This window comes from Phyllobates terribilis, unplaced genomic scaffold (assembly GCF_046119375.1).
Source record: "Phyllobates terribilis strain yellow unplaced genomic scaffold, ASM4611937v1 Scaffold_5__5_contigs__length_657084704, whole genome shotgun sequence".
Taxonomy (NCBI): Eukaryota; Metazoa; Chordata; class Amphibia; order Anura; family Dendrobatidae; genus Phyllobates; species Phyllobates terribilis.
This window is the reverse complement of record NW_027362765.1, coordinates 141327883-141347771: the sequence shown is the minus strand read 5'-3', so window position 1 is coordinate 141347771 and position 19889 is coordinate 141327883. Positions and strand designations below refer to the sequence as shown.

Here is a 19889-nt window from a genome sequence, read left to right as displayed (position 1 = left end):
TTAAATGTGACCGTGCCTGGTGCGTGAGCATTAGGCTCTAATTATTTGGGCAAGGCAAATAAGGAAAAGGCCGGTGAAATGTTCTGAGCTGCACATTATTGTTTGCCAGCAAATTAAGGGTAGGTGGTATACTATTATAGGACACCAGGGGAGTTCAGGAGGCACTAAGGGTCCAGTGTCAGACTGAAGAACATTGGGCCCACCAGAGGATTTGATTCTGACGGCCCACCTTTCTCCCTCACTCAAGAGCCCCATAGCAGCTGCAAGGTATGCACTATGAAGTCTCCTGAAGGAGAAGACAGGGCCCACCAAAGGATTCTCCAGTTCTCTGGTGGACCAGTCCAACCCTGTCAGGGCCTGTTCACATCAAGCTTTTGCCCTATCATTTGCGTTCACAAAGGGAATGTTCCCAGCCTACACATAGGCCTCTATGGCCGGCAAAGACCAAAAGAACTAAATTTTTGTCTCCATCTGAAAGGTAAAAAAAGACAGAGAATAGCATAGTAGAGCAGACTATAATATACTTTGTATTTTTGACATGGAAGTCTGTGAGCAATGGATGCCACTGTACGGTATCTATCGCTGGCATCCATTTATCAGTTCCATCATGAGCTTTTCCAATAGCTTTTCATGAACAGGTGCCATTTTTATTGATGGCTGCTTTAATTACATACTAGTGGTATCCAGTAGCTGCAGGCTTTAATGGCATCCAAGTAACAGATACAGTATGTCATGAAATAGCTCAATGTGTGTGTTACATGGATTCTACATTAGTCTATGGGTGATGGATGACACTGTTTGGCATCAGTCATGAGCTCTATTTAACACATACTGTTGGAGCTTGTCTGGGTTTATATGTTAAAGAAGCCTCCCATCTTTGGAATAGGACACCCCCTTTAAGTAAATTCACTAGCCTCATCAGGTCCAGATTTATAATATATGCAGGTTTAATTGTGAAATCTGAGCCCTTCTGGCTTTAATGGGCATTACAACCATTAAACAGATTTCAATCTGAGGACAACAAAACTTTCACACAGTCTATGGAGAGTATCAATATTAACTGCTACAAATGTTTACCCCCCTCTTCATATTAAGGGTCCTGCTTCATATCACTCATCTAATGCACCTCAATATTGCTATGTTCTTCAGAATCAGCCTGAAGAAGGGACCTATGAAGTTACAGAAACGTGCTTTCATTTCTTTAATTACTCATGGAGGGGGCCTCTTAGTATGAGGGACAGAAACCTGACCCCTGCATCGAACTATTTCTCGGTTGGTTTGACCTCTGCTTGGAGGGCATTGCTGTGGGATGTCTCTGTCATCTCCTTACTGCAGCCTCTTCTTTCCTTATTCTTTATTTTGTCTGTACCGTGCTATTTCCTTTTTTCCTTGAGTGGAAAATGTTCCGTTCGGAGTTCATGCCTAGAAAGAAAAAAAATAAAGATCAATCTGCAATTTTCTATAGGACTTTATCTGATTCCAAAGTTGACATTAATTCCATTCTGATCAGTTATTTTTTTTATCTTAAAACATTAATGTCAATAGGTGACAACCCCTCAAAAACTGCTGGATACTCATGTGCTTGGGTCTGTGTAGCTTACAGATCAGAAAAAAAAAACATGGACATGGCCAAAGCTGACCATACCCATGTAGGACCATGCTTTTCCATGCTTATTAGTGATGATCGAGTATGCCTCATTAAACCTTTTGGCGAGCATGCTCAGGTGCTCTCCGAGTAGTTTGGCATGCTCGGCGTTTCGTTCATTGTTGCCGCACATGCAAGTGTCACGGCTGTTAGACAGCTGTGACACATGCAGAGATAGCCTGTTCGCCAGGCATCTCTGCATGTGTCACAACTATCTAACAGCCATGACACTTGCAGGCACGGCGACAATGAATGAAACGCCGAGCATGCCAAAATACTCGGAGAGCACCCGAGCATGCTCGCCGAAAGGGTTAACAGAACACGCTCGCTCATCACTAATGCTTATCTAAAAAAGGATTCTAGGATCAGGCCTCTTGAAATCCAACATGCCTAATCCCTCTCTATCCTGCCATGTGCCATTATGGGACATAAGAACACTGGGGACAGCCAAGTGGCCCTATGTTTTCTATGAGTGAGCGGTGTTAGACACATTATTATTATTACTATTATTATTATTACTATTATTTATTTATATAGAGCCATCATACAGCGGGTTATCTCCAGAGAGAACAGATGGATCAGCCATTGAAATTCGACTGGCTGGATCCTTCTCCCCCCTTCTCTCTCAGGCTGTCGGAGGAGAGTTGTGAGGCCACCATACACATTAGACAGTCGGCCGATCCAGTCATAATCAGCAGGTACATCCAACTGTAGTCTAATGTTTTGGGGCTGTTACACTTCACATTTGTTCTAGATGGATGTCTATTAGGGATTGACCACTTTATAAGAAGCCTTTTTTGTTAGAAGAGTCTCCTGAAAAGGAGCTGACATCAACTGCTGGGAACCACAGCAGTCACTTGTAGAGGAACACAGCAAAGTGTGTTCAGTTCACCTGCAGCGCCACCAGAGGGCGAATGAAGCACTACATGGAAGCCAGTGAGATTGCCTAGCCCCAAACTGCATAAGGACAGTGCAGTAGATTGTAAAGGAGGGCTTTCAGGGTGTTTATGGGGTCAATGAATCAATGGACATGGTTGACTTGAAATGTATAGGATAGAAAGTGTATAGGGATATATCAATATTTAAATTTGAGAGTCCTCAGTGGTTGATACCTTTTAATGGCTAACTGAAAAGATGGTAACAGGTTGCAAGCTTTCAAGACTACTCAGGTCTCTTCCTTAGGGTAGTATAACCCAAAATCTGAAGAGTCACATATTTATACACAATATGGCACAGGAGATGATGAAGAGGCCTGAGTAGTCTTGAAAGCTTGCAACCTGTTACCATCTTTTCAGTTAGCCATTAAAAGGTATCAACCACTGAGGACAACCCACTCAAATTGCGCCTGGTTTTCTGGCGTGGGAGGATTATATCATTTTGATTGTAGGGAGGGTTGCACTGTCCATTCCTGGGAGTTTGGGGTTGTCTCAAGTCTTTGCAGTTCGTGGCGCTGTCTGTGTAATGGCACTAAATGGGGCAACCTATAAAAGTATGCCACTATATGGCCTGCTGCATTCACACACATGGAATACATGCAAACTCTCCTGGAGGATGATATTTGCAGATTTTTAGGTTAAATTTTACAGACTATTTAATGACAAGTCCCTTTAACAAACTAGTCTTAGTGGCCAAGTTAGATCATCGAATATTCCTGGTGGTACCGTAAATCATAAGTATATCCAGGCCCAGATCAGCAACTGTCCTTCTCTATTACAAGGTGTCATCTCACTACTTTATCTGATCTGATCCCTGAATATAACTTGCCTCTTCTGCTCTGGCCATGAACATCTCATTGTGACAGTAAATTTGGCAGCTTCATCTATGGAGGACAGACTAATTTCCCCTTAGTTTGACCTCTCAGGAATGGTTGCTGGCAGAAACGCGTTGTTTGTTCTTAATATAGTGTCCGAATGAATCTGATTTTGAGAAAAATAATTAATCTGTAACGATCCTTATCCTCTGGAAGTGCCGAAAAAGGGAAATCTTCTCTCTACTACAATATCCAACATGCAAGCCTTATACTAGGGCTGACATAGTTCCCGCATTTGTGCTGCAGACCAGAGGATTGCAAAGAGCTGATCCACTATACCAGTGTTCCCCAACTCCAGTCCTCAAGGCCCACCAACAGGTCATGTTTTCAGGATTTCCTTAGTATTGCTCAGGTGATGGAATTATTGCCTGTGCAGGTGATGGAATTATCACCTGTGCAATACTAAGGAAATCCTGAAAACATGACCTGTTGGTGGGCCTTGAGGACTGGAGTTGGGGAACCCTGCACTATACGGATCATTTGAGTGAAAATACAAGACATCTAAAGGGTGAGTGCAAAAAACAAATATTGTTGTGGCAAATGCACATATTCATCTACACTTAGACTCTGCGCCCCTTGTCTCCCCTTTTATTCTTTTTTTATATCCCAGGCCCAGATCAGCAACTGTCCTTCTCTATTACAAGGTGTCATCTCACTACTTTATCTGATCTGATCCCTGAATATAACTTGCCTCTTCTGCTCTGGCCATGAACATCTCATTGTGACAGTAAATTTGGCAGCTTCATCTATGGAGGACAGACTAATTTCCCCTTAGTTTGACCTCTCAGGAATTCACACCCGCCATGTCAGGAGGCTCTCCAGAATGTCTTGCACCACCCTCCCCTTCCTGAGCTACCTCCAGGACTCAGTCACGAGAGAGCAGTAATCAGATCCTTTACATGGGTGGCTGGAGTGCCCTCATTTTTTACTTTTAGACACCGTGAAGGACACAGGTAGCATTACACTTTCATTAAGATCCTCAGTTGAACAATTAAAGGGGCATTTCTATATCAGTAAATGAGGGCATAATGTAAAAGATGGACATATTGCCCAACGTTCCCCCTTGAAAAACAAGTGTAATGTTATGTAGTGTAATGTGAATTATGACTTGTGTTAATGATGTTAATGTTGTGTTCTGCCTGACAGTATGGAAAGCGAGAGATGATGTTGGGACTAGCCCAGAGTGGGAGGGGTTAAGCTTAAGGGACAGAGGTAATTTCCTGTCAGAATGTCAAAAAGGGCCCAGAGTGTGTAGAAAGAGGTCCTTGGGTCCGATGTGAGCATTGCTGCATGACGTGGGTGTAAGTAACAACAGAGGAGACAGAGACAAAGGATAGCGAGATCCTAGTGGAGAGAAATAAAGAGAAATTACCGAAAGAACAGTGTAAAGATCTGAGGTTGTGGGTTGTAAGTAACCACCTAGGCAGGTTAACAATGCAACAATATTTTACTGATCACAGCCATGGTAATAAAGCAATTCCAGGTAAATGGCCAAAATACAGTTCTCTCAGTCCTTAAGTTCTCAACCTGGGATCAGTAGTTCCACTGACTTTGTATCAGGTGATACCCACTGTCTCCCAACTTGTGGTTGGCCCACAGATTTCGTATCTCCAGCCAGTATAGTCTGTAGCCACAGTCCATGATCCTCTAAACGGCAGATAAAACGATGAAAGCCCAGGTATCCAGTAGCAGCAGTCCTTTTAAGAAAGTGTAAATCCAAACGACATAATCCATAATGTTTATCCATTTATCCTTCCAAGTCCACGGTCTCCATCCTCTTCCTTCAATCCTTCCACACAACTCTCTAAAACATGTGTCCACTTTCTTCCACTGGGCTCAGTCCCCTCCCAGGTCAGAAGTGATCACACCCTCCCCCTTAAACATTCACTGTTAGCTAAAAAGCAATGAAGAATTTTCTAGAAGCCTTCATCTGAGCCTGCCTGTAAGACCCCCTGTGGTGACGGCTCCATTGTGTCTCAATCTACAATTCACATTTTACAAGTGAATCTTACATACTGACAAGTAAACAGAACTATATAAAATATAACAAGTAAATCACTAATAACACACAATAATAATATTGACGAAAATGGTGGTCCGTGCTGGAAAAGTATCATAGTCTTTAGTAAGTGGGCAGCTCCTCACAAACAGAATGATCAATCGGAGACTGGTCCTGGGTCAGGAGGCCTAGAAGTATGACCCAGAGTTTATAACTCACAGAAGTATTGGGCCTAGACAGGACAGAGTACGTAAGGTGAAGAGACTGCCCCGGGCGGAAGTTCCAGAGCGTCACGGACAGAGAAGATAAGTACTGGCCATACTGGCAATATAGTTCCCTAGGGGGAAAGAAGACGTGGAGTCGGGGGTTGAGTAAAGGACTCTTGCTAGCTGGACTGCGGTAAAGATAGAGAACAAGCGAGTAAAGAGGAAGGAATTGAAACTGTGTATGGAAAATGCTTTGTATTGTAAAGGAAGTGTTCATGCAGATGTGTACCCGCTATCTACTGTATATAATCCCCTCCAAGTTATCGTTGCGTAAAAAGTTTATTTTTGACTGGTGGTCTCAGTCCACACACCCAGCCAGGACCCCAACCTTCATGTGACGTGTCAGGGAGTAAGAAATGAGTACCTCACCCACGGCTACCACCCAGAGCCACTTTACTCTATTGCTAGAATATGCTAACACTTAATGGTGGCTAGGGGTCCAACTTCTGGGATAACCACCGATCCTGAGAATGCCGATTCAGTGCTGCATCATTTGACAGTTTTTCCTCTCCACAGGGGCGGCAAGGAAAAACTGTGAAGAACCCCTTCATTATCAGGATTGGTTGGAACCTTAGATATGGTCAATAAGTGAGGACAAAATTTTGTGACATGCAATCACTTTACAGAGCATTTCCACCTAAAATCAATTCTGTTTGTTCCTAGGAAAGTTAGTTGACAATCAATATGTCCCCCAATATATTAGAACTTCCACAAGGATTTTCACTGTCCCTAACTCCTAAACGGCAGCAATATATGATGCCATCCTTTCATCACTACACAGGTTTGACATTCAGGAATTGTGGGCAGCTTCTTATATACAGTATATATACTCAGGGCTGCCACCAAGAATTTCAGGGCCCCATACAAGCAACATTTTCGGGCCCCCTTGAGACTCCACCCAGGCTCCACCCCAGCTCCTCCTCCATCCCTTGAACCTTCCACAGTCACCGCCCACTCTTGGAAAAACTACACTTCCGCACCACATCCTCACCAATCACGCATTAACAGTTCCCATCTAACACCATATCACGTACAGCAGCTTTTTGTTTTGGCCAAAATATTTTTTAAGCCGCTACCAGGAAAAGGTAGACTCTCCTGTCAGGGCCCTACTCTACTCTAACCTATTAAAATTTTCTTAAAATATCCAATACTCTTTTTAGGTATATTTTTATTTATTTTTCTTTAAAGGAATGTGTCACATACATTTTTTAAAATGACCAATAATACCACATACAAGAGACAAATACCATCACACCATGACCAGACCACATATTATCACCACATAGTGACTGAATAATACTACAAACAAGGAACAAATACAGCCACACCATGACCAGACCACATATTACCATCATATAGTGACAGAATAATGCCACATACAAGGGACAAATACCACCACATTACCATAAGTGCCATTATACACAGGAGCTCTGTACATAGTATACATTGTATAGTGTCAGTGTACAGGTAATACAGTCATCACCGGTGACATTATACACAGGAGCTCTGTATATAGTGTCAGTGTACAGGTAATACAGGGATCACCAGTGACATTATAAGCAGGAGCTCTGTATATAGTGTCAGTGTACAGGTAATACAATGATCACCAGTGATATTATACACATGAGCTCTGTATATAATGTCAGTGTACAGGTAATACAATGATCACCAGTGATATTATGCACAGGAGATCTGTACATAGTGTCAGTGTACAGGTAATACAGTGATCACCAGTGGCATTATACACAGGAGCTCTGTATATAGTGTCAGTGTACAGGTAATACAGGGATCACCAGTGACATTATAAACAGGAGCTCTGTATATAGTGTCAGTGTACAGGTAATACAGTCATCACCGGTGATATTATACACATGAGCTCTGTATATAATGTCAGTGTACAGGTAATATAATGATCTCCAGTGATATTATACACAGGAGATCTGTACATAGTGTCAATGTAAAAGTAATACAATGATCACCAGTGATATTATACACAGGAGCTCTGTATGTAGTGTCAGTGTACAGGTAATACAGGGATCACCAGTGACATTACACACAGGAGCTCCGTATATACAGTTGAAACCAGAAGTTTACATACACTATATAAAAAGACACATATGCATGTTTTTCTCAATATCTGACATGAAATCAGAATAAACCTTTCCCATTTTAGGTTAATTAGGATTACCATAATTTTTAATATTTGCCAAATGCCAGAATAATGAGAGAGAGAGAATGTTTTAAGGCATTTTTATTACTTACTGCAAAGTCAAAAGTTTACATACATTTCATTAGTATTTGGTACCATTGCCCTTAAACTGAATGACTTGGGTCAACCGTTTGGGATATCCTTCCACAAACTTCTCACAATAGTTGGTCGGAATTTGGGCACATTCCTCCTCACAAAATTGTTGTAACTGATACAGGTTTGTAGGTCGCCTTGCTCACACCTGCCTTTTCAGCTTTGCCCATAAATTACAGGAATGACCATGAAATATATATAGATTACAGGGGAATGAACACATATCCCATATAAACAGGTGTATATTATAGTCACTGTACTTGTACGGAGTGTTTCTCTAGTGCATGTAAGCACTAAGAGGATTGTTTGGTGCACCTGGGAGCAGGTTACGGGTAGTTTAGAGAGATGGGCGGTTCTAGCTACCCACATACCTCACCTTTTGGTGTGGTTAACAGCCTATAAAATGAGGCTGTTGTTTGGCACATGGTCTGTGTGTTTGGAGGGAGAAGGCCTCCTGTGTATGTTTGTCTCCAGATAGAGCCAGGATACTGGACGCTACCCCAGCCTGTGTGCCACACAGGCCTGGCTGAGCAGAGACCTGCTAAGGACATTTTTACTTTGTTTGCCTGATCTAAAGGCTGTTTGCTTTGCCGTTTGGCCTCCAGTTTTCCTCCCGTCACACCAAAGTGAGTAAAACCCCTACACTAGTTATTTACTATCAATCTTTATGACGGGGTGTGTGACAGACCATGCAGGGACAGCAGGTCGGGAGCAATACAACAACTTTTATTGTCACTTAGAGAATATTCCACCAAACATATGTGACATGCAGAAGTAGTGCTGTTGCTTCAAAAGCATCCAGCAACTATTAGAAGTAACACAAGTACATGAGACAGGAAGTGTTGTGCTCCAGAAGCATCCAGCAACTTTAGGAGAGCCCCATGGGGATTGTGGGGCAGTTGTTTACTGTCTGGCTGGAGCCTAAGAGAAAGGTGGTGTGTGATCTGTATCTCACAGAAGGCAAGTGAAGAGAATTCAGGTCAGGAGGGAAGCTAAACACAGGTCAGATAGACTCCCTGAACTAACAGTGCAGAGTATTATCAGAAAGATAAGGACGGGAAGGAATCGGGTCACAGGGATCATCTCCCTCATCAAACTCTCCCCCCTCCATCTCCATGCAGGATAAAGAATGCTGTGCACTATTGTGTCCTTGTGAAGGAAAAACCTGTGGTTGTGTATGCATAGAAGTGTGCTGCAAAGAAATCTAATCTGTGCTGAATTATGCCACTGAAGAGACTGACGTTACTGTGCCTGCTTTAATAGACTGTACTGTGGTGAAGCCTGTTGCTTCAAAGAGTTAAATGGTACTGGCCGTACTTGATTAAACTCCACTGTTCAACTGTTTATGAAGACTCTTTTCAGATGTGTCTGGTCAGCAATTGAATCTATTGTGTGCCTGAGAGAAGCAGCAGCCTATGGTCGCCCTGAGTAACGGTTCCCCCAGGATTCCAACGAATTTACCCGTCTCACCCTATCTGAACCTAGCGGCGTGTAACACATAGATATAACTTTCCAGAATATATAACACGGCAACAGGAACAAATCCAGGGGCACCACCCAGTATTCCGACACCAAGGAAAATGCAACACTGGTCCTTAAGGATCGCTCACACTTGTGTATAAATCGGACGAGTGCAATGCAAGAAAAAAATCGTATTGCACTCGGACCAATGTTCTTCAATGAGGCAGTGCAGATCTGCATATATTTTCTCAGCTGTATTCGGCATGCTGTGATTTCACGCCAAAATCTGATGGGTGTGAGAATAAAATCCCATGCCATACGGAGCATCAGAGTGGCAACTGATTCTTATGGATACATTACAATTGTGTAAGATGAGAAACTGTAAATGGTCCTGTGAAAGATTAATAGCTGCTGAGTAAAAAAACAGATTGTATATGGAAAGCACACGGCTGACATGTGAGAAAAATCGTATCACTTTTTTGGATGAGAATGGGACTAGTGTGAGCGAGCCCTTAGAATAGCTCTACAAATCTAGCAGGGTGGGTAAGACATCACAATACCATGTGGAAGAGGTTCCCCAGTCTCTAAGGTTTTGCTCACATCAGCGTATTTAAAATCGCTTCAATGTTAATCCGGAAAAGTAGGATGAGTGTAATGCAAGTGTCCTGCGTATGTCATGCGAGTGTGTGATTTTTTTTCTCATCTAGCATCCATAAACAATCCGTTTGCAATGCGTTTGTAACATCATCTTTTACAAACTGTAATTCTTTACCTAATTTAATGCTAGTTTACAAAATGAATAAAGCAATCTTATATACAGATATAGATAGGTGGATAGAATATCCAGATGTCTTGTAGATATATAATTTCACAAGCCCCCTACATATAATAAACTTGCACCCTTTAGTGCCTTTCATGTGGCCTATTAAATAAATAAATAAATAAATAAATAATTTTAAAAAATTACGTTGGGTCCCCCCTATTTTTGATAACCAACAAAGGTAAAGCAGGCAGCTGTGGGCTTTTATTATTAGGCTGGGAAGGTACCTGATTATTGGGCCCTTCCCAGCCTAAAAATACCAGCCCGCAGCTGCCCCTAATTCTGACACTTTGCACAGCTCTTTCCGGTTACCCTGCTGCGGTGGCAATTACCCTGGGGGTAATGGTAGTTGGGGTAGATGCATAGACGGATTATAATGAGGGCAATCTGGGCTATTGCCCGGGGCCCCGGGCCTCCAGGGGGCCCGGGGCTCCGGGGTGTCTATGGCCAGATTGCCTTCATTATATGTGCGGCGCCGCGGCACATACTGGCAGACAGTGGCGGGGGGGCCACCGGCCCGCTCCCCCAGCAGCGGCACACGGCTGCTACTTCTTCGGCCGGGCCAGCACTGCAGCTGTTAACTTCCCTGTGCTGGCCCGGCCGCGTCACTGCTAGGAGACACGGCCCTGTGCACGGCCGTGTCTCCTAGCTGTGACGTCACGCAGTGCGAGCCCGGCCTGCACTGCTGCAACGGAGAGGAGCAGGAGGACTGGAGCCGGGGGATGGTGTGTGTGTGTGAGTGTGTGTGTGAGAGTGTGTGTGTGAGTGTGTGTGTAATTGAGTGTGTGTGTGTGTGTGTAGGCAGATATCATTGTGTGATGTCTGTTTATATGTATTTTTGTGTTTCAAATGTGTTTATGCGTGTATGTATATGTTTGTGTGTGCGTGACTGCGTGCGGCCTCCCGCTGTCTCTGGGGGGGCGCCGTGCGGCCTCCTGCTGTGTATAGATGGTGCCGTGCGGCCTCCTGCTGTGTATAGATGGCACCATGCAGCCTCCTGCTGTGTATAGATGGCTACATGTGGCCTCCTGCTGTGTGTAGATGGCGCCGTGCGGCCTCCCGCTGTGTATAGATAGCTACGTGCGGCCTCCCGCTGTATATAGATGGCTACGTGCGGCCTCCCGCTGTGTATAGATGGCTACGTGCGGCCTCCTGCTGTGTATAGATGGCTACGTGCGGCCTCCTGCTGTGTATAGATGGCTACGTGCGGCCTCCTGCTGTGTATAGATGGCTACGTGCGGCCTCCTGCTGTGTATAGATGGCTACGTGCGGCCTCCTGCTGTGTATAGATGGCTATGTGCGGCCTCCTGCTGTGTATAGATGGCGCCGTGCAGCCTCCTGCTGTGTATAGATGGCTACGTGCGGCCTCCCGCTGTGTATAGATGGCACCGTGCAGCCTCCTGCTGTGTATAGATGGCTACGTGCGGCCTCCCTCTGTGTATAGATGGCTATGTGCGGCCTCCTGCTGTGTATAGATGACTACGTGCGGCCTCCCGCTGTGTATAGATGGCTACGTGCGGCCACCCACTGTGTATAGATGGCGCCGGGCAGCCTCCCGCTGTGTATAGATGGCTACGTGCGGCCTCCTGCTGTGTATTGATGGCACCGTGCGGCCTCCTGCTGTGTATAGATGGCTCATCAGTGCCACCGGGTCTTGCTGAGTGCAGCGTGAGCAAGCGACGATGATGATTGTTGCCGTCACTACCCGGCACATGTGAATAGCGGTCACTTTACTGCTATTCACAGTTGCCGGAGTGACTAAGTACCTTCATTTTAATAAGCATATTCTATATAGCAGTAGTGCAGTTCAAATTTCAGAGTTTCAATGTTTGCAGACATCTTAGTGCTGTATTCTCTTGTTTGTATCTATCTATTACATCCTTTACATAATATAGGATATCACATTATATATTCCGTGGGTACGGAAAGTATTCAGACCCCTTTAAATTTTTCACTCTATGTTTCATTGCAGCCATTTGGTAAATTTTAAAAAGTTAATTTTTTTCTCATTGAAGTACACTCTGCACCCCATCTTGACTGAAAAAAAAAACAGAAATGTAGACATTTTTGGAAATTTATTTAAAAGGAAAAACTGAAATATCCCATGGTCATAAGTATTCAGACCCTTTGCTCAGTATTGAGTAGAAGCACCCTTTTGAGCTAGTACAGCCATGAGTCTTCTTGGGAATGATGCAACAAGTTTTTCACACCTGGATTTGGGGATCCTCTGCCATTCTTCCTTGCAGATCCTCTCCAGTTCCGTCAGGTTGGATGGTGAACGTTGGTGGACAGCCATTTTCACATCTCTAGAGATGCTCAATTGGGTTTAGGTCAGGGCTCTGGTTGGGCCAGTCAAGAATGGTCACAGAGTTGTTCTGAAGGCACTCCTTTGTTATTTTAGCTGTGTGCTTATGGTTATTGTCTTGTTGGAAGGTGAACCTTCGGCCAAGTCTGAGGTCCAGAGCACTCTGGAAGAGGTTTTCATCAAGGATATCTCTGTACTTGGCAGCATTCATGTTTCCTTCAATTGCAACCAGTCGTCCTGTCCCTGCAGCTGAAAAACACCCCCATAGCATGATGCTGCCACCACCATGTTTCACTGTTGGGATTGTATTAGGCAGGTGATGCCATAAAGGCCTGACTGGTGGAGGACTGTAGTGATAGTTGACTTTGTGGAACTTTCTCCCATCTCCCTACTGCATCTCTGGAGCTCAGCTACAGTGATCTTGGGGTTCTTCTTTACCTCTCTCACCAAGGCTCTTCTCCCACGATTGCTCAGTTTGGCTTGACGGCCAGGTCTAGGAAGACTTCTGGTGGTCCCAAACTTCTTCCATTTAAGGATTATGGAGGCCACTGTGGTCTTAGGAACTTTGAGTAATGCAGAAATTCTTTTGTAACCTTGGTCATATCTGTGCCTTGCCACAATTCTGTCTCTGAGCTCCTTGGGCAGCTCCTTTGAGCTCATGATTCTCATTTGCTCTGACATGCACTGTGAGCTGTGAGGTCTTATATAGACAGGTGTGTGCCTTTCCAAATCAAGTCCTATCAGTTTAATTAAACACAGCTGGACTCCAATGAAGGACCGTCTCAAGGAGAATCACAAGGAAATGGACAGCATGTGACTTAAATATGAGTGTCTGAGCAAAGGGTCTGAATACTTATGACCATGTGATATTTCAGTTTTTCTTTTTTAATACATTTTCAAAAATTTCTACATTTCTGGGTTTTTTCAGTCAAGTTGGGGTGCAGAGTGTACTTTAATGAGGAAAAAAAATGAACTTTTTAGAATTTACCAAATGGCTGCAATGAAACAAAGAGTGAAAAATTTAAAGGGGTCTGAATACTTTCCGTACCCACGGAATATATATACAGTACCATAGGCGTACCCACCGTGGGGCAGGGGGGCAGCTGTCCCCCCGCAAGAAGCAGGGACGCACGCCGCACACCTGGGCCGGCGTCAGCACCCGGCGCACCCGGCAAATGCCGGGGCCCTGAGGAGGCGGGGCGGGGGCCCTCACCGTCGGGCACCCCGCCACACTATGGGACCCGTGAGCGGAGGAGAGCAGTGTCAGCGCCTGCTCCCCCCCGCTTGCTCAGGGCCCTGGCACAATACTTACCCCTCCCCGTGCCTCCGCAGCAGCTCCTGCATCCTCCGCGGCTGCTGCACTGTGACGTTTCAGGTCAGAGTGCGTGGTGACGTCTTTACACCGCGCTCTCTCCTGAGCAGTCACAGCGCAGAGCGGGATGAGGCCGGCGACACTGGAGTCCGGAGCAGAAGCAGCAGGTGAGACTTGAGGTGAGTATTTGATTTTTTTTTTTTATTGTATGGAGGCATGGGGCATTATAAGGGAGGGGGGTGAGGTGGGGGTGTATGACATCCTGCATGGGGCATTATAAGGGGGGGGTGACATCCTGCATCCTCCCCTAGTTCTAGTCAGGAAAAAGGACGGAAGCATGAGAATGTGTGTAGATTACAGATTACAGACAAGTAAATCGCATTACACATAAAGATGCATACCCTTTACCACGTATAGAGGAATCCCTGGCTGCCTTAAAGTCTGCAAATTACTTCTCCACCCTTGACCTCACTAGTGGGTACTGGCAAGTAGCTGTTGCTGAGGAGGATCGGGAGAAGACGGCCTTCACCACCCCGATGGGACTCTGCGAGTTCAATAGTATGCCGTTTGGACTCTGCAACGCCCCCGGAACGTCCCAGAGATTGATGGAGTGCTTCCTGGGACACTGCAACTTCGAGACTGTACTACTATACCTGGACGACGTGATAGTGTACTCCAAAACGTATGAGGACCACTTGAAGCACCTGGCAGAGGTATTTGAGTCGCTGTCCCGGTATGGAATGAAGTGCCACCTGCTCAAGAGAAAGGTACAGTACCTGGGGCACATCGTTAGTCCAGAGGGAGTACCACCAGACCTGGAGAAGGTCACTGCCATCCAGAAATGGCCGGAGCCGAAGAGCCTCAAGGAGGTACATCAGTTCCTGGGACTAGTTGGATATTACCGGAGGTTTGTGAAGGACTATACTAAGAAAGCAGCACCTCTGCAAGACCTCCTGGTAGGACAGTCCCCCAGAGGCAGAAATCCCCCGTTCCAGTGGGGTAAGGAACAAGCTGAATCCTTTAATGTGATGAAGGAGATCCTGACCGGAGAAGAGATCCTAGCCTACCCTGACTACAGCCAACCGTTCCTGCTGTACACTGATGCCAGCAACGAAGGATTAGGAGCTGTACTAAGTCAGAAGCAGAATGGCCGAGAGAAGGTGATCGCCTATGCAAGCAGGAAGCTCCGCCCGACCAAAAGTAACCAAGAGAACTATAGCAGCTTCAAGTTGGAGTTCCTGGCCCTGGTCTGGGCCATCACCGAGCGGTTCAAGCACTATCTAGCCTCCAGTAAGTTCACTGCCTTCACTGATAACAACCCCTTGACTCATCTAGAAACAGCCAAGCTAGGAGCCTTGGAACAGCGATGGATGGCTCGGCTGTCAAACTACCAATTCAATATTAAGTACCGGGCGGGCTGCAAGAATGCCAACGCCGATGCCCTGTCCTGGATGCCTCGCCAGTCGGACACTGAAGAAGAAGAAGTGGATGACCTGGAGGAGATTGCACTACCTGCCTTTCATCAGAATGGGATGGTCCACGAGCAACGAGCCTCCAGGAGGCCTCGCAGTAACACGTTAAACCCCCTGCCTCACCACAGCTGGAAGGAGACCCAGGATAGCGACCTGGTTGTCAGCCATATCAAAGAGCTGATAACCCAGGAAGGTTCCTCCCTGGAGAAGGAAGCGTCTCTACAAGCCAAGCAGCTGTGGAATGATAGAAGCCGGCTGTTTATATACCGTGAGAAGCTGTGCCGGAGGTACGTCAATCCAAAAACCCATGAGATGGTATGGCAGATAGTAGTGCCCAAGACAGACATCCAGATGGTGTTGGAGGCCTACCACGATCAGGCGGGACACTTTGGCTGGAAAAAGCTAGAGACCCTGCTGAAGTGTCGATTCTACTGGGTGGGAATGCGCAGCTCCATTGAGGGGTGGTGCCAAAACTGTGGACCCTGTAGCCTCAGTAGAAAAGACTACAGCAGCCAGAAGGCACCCCTGCAACCCATCAAGACAACTCATGTCAAGCTGTCAGCCAGCAGGTCAGGATATTCCTATGCCCTGACCATGGTGGATCATTACTCCTGGTTCCTGGTTGTCGCCCCCGTCAAAGATCTGACGGCAGAGACAGCAGCAAAGACGTTCCAAGCATATTTCTGCAGACCCCATGGATACCCTGAGCAGGTGCTGACGGATCAAGGCCCAGCCTTTGAAGCCAAATTGTTCAAGGAGTTCTGCCATCTGTACGGGTGTAAAAAGATCCGGACTACACCGTACCACCCCCAAACCAACGGTCTCTGTGAAAAGATGAATAACATCATCATTGACCTGCTGAAGACCATACGACTAGAGGAGAGAAATCAGTGGCCAGACCTACTACCTGACCTGGTAGATCTGTACAACCACATACCTGTGAGTTCCACCAATTGTACTCCAGCATATCTCATGCGAGCCAGACCCGGTAAGTTGCCCATGGACCTGGAGCTTGGTGTAGTAGAACCAGAAGCTGATATGTCCACTGAGGACTGGGACACGACCAGACAGGAGCAGTACAGAAGAGTACAGGCCTTTGTCGAAGACAGTCTCACTCGGGTGAGGGACAAGCAGGAAGCCCACTACAATAAAAGTGCGGCCGCAGAACCCTTCACACCAGGAGAAGTGGTGTTAAAAAGAAAAAGGAGAAACCACAAACTTGATGACCAGTGGGAGAGAGAACCCTACACTGTGTTAAATTCAAGATTTGGTAACAGGAAGACCTGTCTAATTACTAAGGACGGAGGAATAATGACTGCAACGGTATCTAGAGACCATCTGAAGTTGTGTCCAGACCTGCTAAAGCCCCAAGAAGAAGTGCCTCTCACCGTACCGGAGGAGCCTAAAGAAGCAGTACTCCATACTGACTTAGGAGATTTCCCGGCAGATTGGCCTCAACTAGGAGGAGCAGTAATAATACCTGTGATCCACTTCTTCCAACAGCCAGAAGACCCTCCACAGCAAGTAGAGCCTGTAAGTGCTTCAGAAGAGCCTGCTCAAGAAGAATCCCCGGAAGAAGGATCCCTGGTTTGAGCAGAGCAAGAAGGCCCAGCCAATGGTATACTTGCCAGTCCCTTAGAGGGGTTAAGGCAACCCTGCAGTTCCCCAACACTTAGAACTGACAGAATGGGAGGTAGTGCAAATACTAGTGCCTCACGCATCCCAGTACCACGTAGGTCGACACGTAGCACATGAGGTCAGACCCCTGTCAGATACAGAGATTAAAGAAGGAAACTCTGACAGTGTAAATAGTTGCCCCTGGGGTATTATATTGTATATTCTCATGTATGTATTTATTAACTTGTGTTTTACCTTGCAATGGACAACTTAAGTGAAATGGAAACTTTCCCTTGTTACATAAAGAACTTAGTGGCTGAGGACTATGTGCAGCCCAAAAACTATTGCTTGTAAATAATTGCGCTCCCTGGAGTGCCCCTTTAGGTGACCTCAGAAGGAAAACATGTCTGGTGTGGCACTAACGGAGGTCCAACTTAGGATCGCCATGCCCTGCAGCCACCCCAGGGCCTACGTGGAGGGTTTGGGACAGGTCCCTCAAGCTACCAAGTTCTCTGCCCTGTGAGATGGACATCCTATCGGGGAACCTCACCAAAAAAGACTTGAATTCTGAGGTTGCTTATTGTATATATGTATATATTTGTTATTTATAATGTTTTATATGTAACGTTCAAGCAAGTGCCTCCCATAAAGGGAAAATTGTTATTATTGTTGTTATAAAAAGTACTTCAGTCCGGGAGTACTGAGCTTTGCTAGGGGGGAATGTGGCGCCCTGCTGTGCATCAGTGCCACAGATCCTAGGGGGGTGCATGGACGGATTCCTCCACAAGAGGCCCTCATAGCATACACACACCTACACCTTCCACCTCAGACCACCAGAGGGAGTCCAGATAGGAATATAAAAATAGGAAGGTGGAGCTAGGCAGTTCAGTCTGGGAGAAAGTCTGGAGTAAGTCTGAAGTCTGTAAGGAGTCCAGTTACAGTCTAAGTCTGGAATCTTCAGTCTAAGTCTAAAGTCTGCTGCAGCCAGAGAGGTTGGCAGACCAGCCCAGACTCAAGGAGCTCAGGTTAGTGAGCCCAAGGCGTGCCGACGCCATAAGAGCGGTGAAGAGTAGCGAGGCCTACTGCCAGTGTGAAGCCTAGTTAGGGCCCCGAGCGCAGCCGAGGGCAAGTGGAGTAAGCGAGCTACATAGGGGGCAGAGGAGCTTAACCAGCTCACCCCACAACCATATACCGGACACCGGGTCCGTGTCTGCAAGGATCTCTAGGACCAGCAGAAACTACCAGAATCCCTGGCGAACTACATGTCCCAGGAACACCTAAAGCTGACTGTTATACCAGGGTCAGGAATCACTGAGGCCCAAGAAACCAGGGAGTGTGATCTCCAACAGAAGGCCCTACCACCAGGTCAGCGGTGCAAAACAGAGGCCAAGTTAGGCCTAGCTCCAGGCACGTCATAAACTTAACAGGAAAAGGCAAGAAGCAGGAGGCCCCACACCCGCTCACTGGGGAGAGTCCTGAAATGCACCCTTCACCCTACAGTGCCCTGGATCGTGCCTGAAACACCACCAGTAAAGGTACTGTAGTGAACTGTCGTGTGTGTGCCTATTCTTCCTTTGACCCGGCTGGGTCCCCTCTGTCCTGCATCCCTTCTCCTACGCTGCCCTGAGGCCCCGCTCCACCTGTGGGGAGCAGAACCAACTAAGCTGCCCGACCACCGGCCTCAGAGGACTGTAGCAACGCTGGTGATCCTCAACAGACACCATAGGTGGCGTCACGAACTTTCCCTTCCCATACACCTTTTCCCCAATTCCTTCTTCTTTTTAAAGAGTGACCCCAGGGTACGGGCCCGGGAGCCGGCCACCGCGGCGTCCCCCAAAACTGATAACAAGGCCCGGGCGCCGAGTCGCCCCCATCACGTGGGCGCGTCACCTGCATGGGGCATTTTAAAGGGGGGTGACATCCTGCATGGGGCATTATAAGGAAGGGGGGGTGACATCCTTCATGAGGCATTATAAGGGAGTGGAGTGTGTTTGACATCCTGCATGGGGCATTATAAGGGAGGGGGGTGTGTGACATCCTGCATGGGGCATTATAAGGAAGGGGGAGTGTGTGACATCCTGCATGGGGCATTATAAGGGAGGGGGGGTGACATCCTGCATGGGGCATTATAAGGAAGGGGGGTGTCATCCTGCATGGGGCATTATAAGGGAGGGGGGGTGACTTCCTGCATGAGGCATTATAAGGGAGGGGAGTGTGTTTGATATCCTGCATGGGGCATTATAAGGGAGGGGGGTGTGTGACATCCTGCATGGGGCATTATAAGGAAGGGGGGGTGACATCCTGCATGGGGCATTATAAGGAAGGGGGGGGTGTCACATCCTGCATGAGGCATTATAAGGAAGGGGGGGTGTCATCCTGCATGGGGCATTATAAGGGGGAGTGACATCCTATATGGGGGGGAACAGCCTGCATGGGGCATTATGTGGGGGGAACAGCCTGCGTGGGGCATTATGTGGGGGGAACAGCCTGCGTGGGGCACTATATGTGGGGAACAGCCTGCATGGAGCGTTATATGGGGGCCAGTATTCTGTATGGAGCGTTATATGGGGGCTAGTATCCTACATGGAGCGTTATATGGGGGCCAGTATCCTGCATGGAGCGTTATATGGGGGCCAGTATCCTGTATGGAGCGTTATATGGTGGCCAGTATTCCGTATGGAGCGTTATATGGGGGCCAGGATCCTGTATGGAGCGTTATATGGGGGCCGGTATTCCATATGGAGCGTTATATGGGGGCCAGTATCCTGTATGGAGTGTTATATGGGGGCCAGTATTCTGTATGGAGCGTTATATGGGGGCCAGTATTCTGTATGGAGTATTATATGGGGGCCAGTATCCTGTATGGAGCGTTATATGGGG

At 46.7% G+C, this 19889-nt stretch overlaps 1 protein-coding gene across 2 annotated transcripts in view; it reads right to left on the bottom strand.

The window, feature by feature from the left end:
- MYL4 (myosin light chain 4) overlaps window positions 1-19889 on the bottom strand; it is an 87810-nt gene that overhangs the window by 16445 nt on the left and 51476 nt on the right. For both annotated transcript variants that reach the window (XM_073683099.1, XM_073683101.1), the window contains exon 3: window positions 1370-1422. In XM_073683099.1, coding sequence (XP_073539200.1) covers window positions 1370-1422 — 53 coding nt within the window. The remainder of the gene's footprint in view (window positions 1-1369; window positions 1423-19889) is intronic.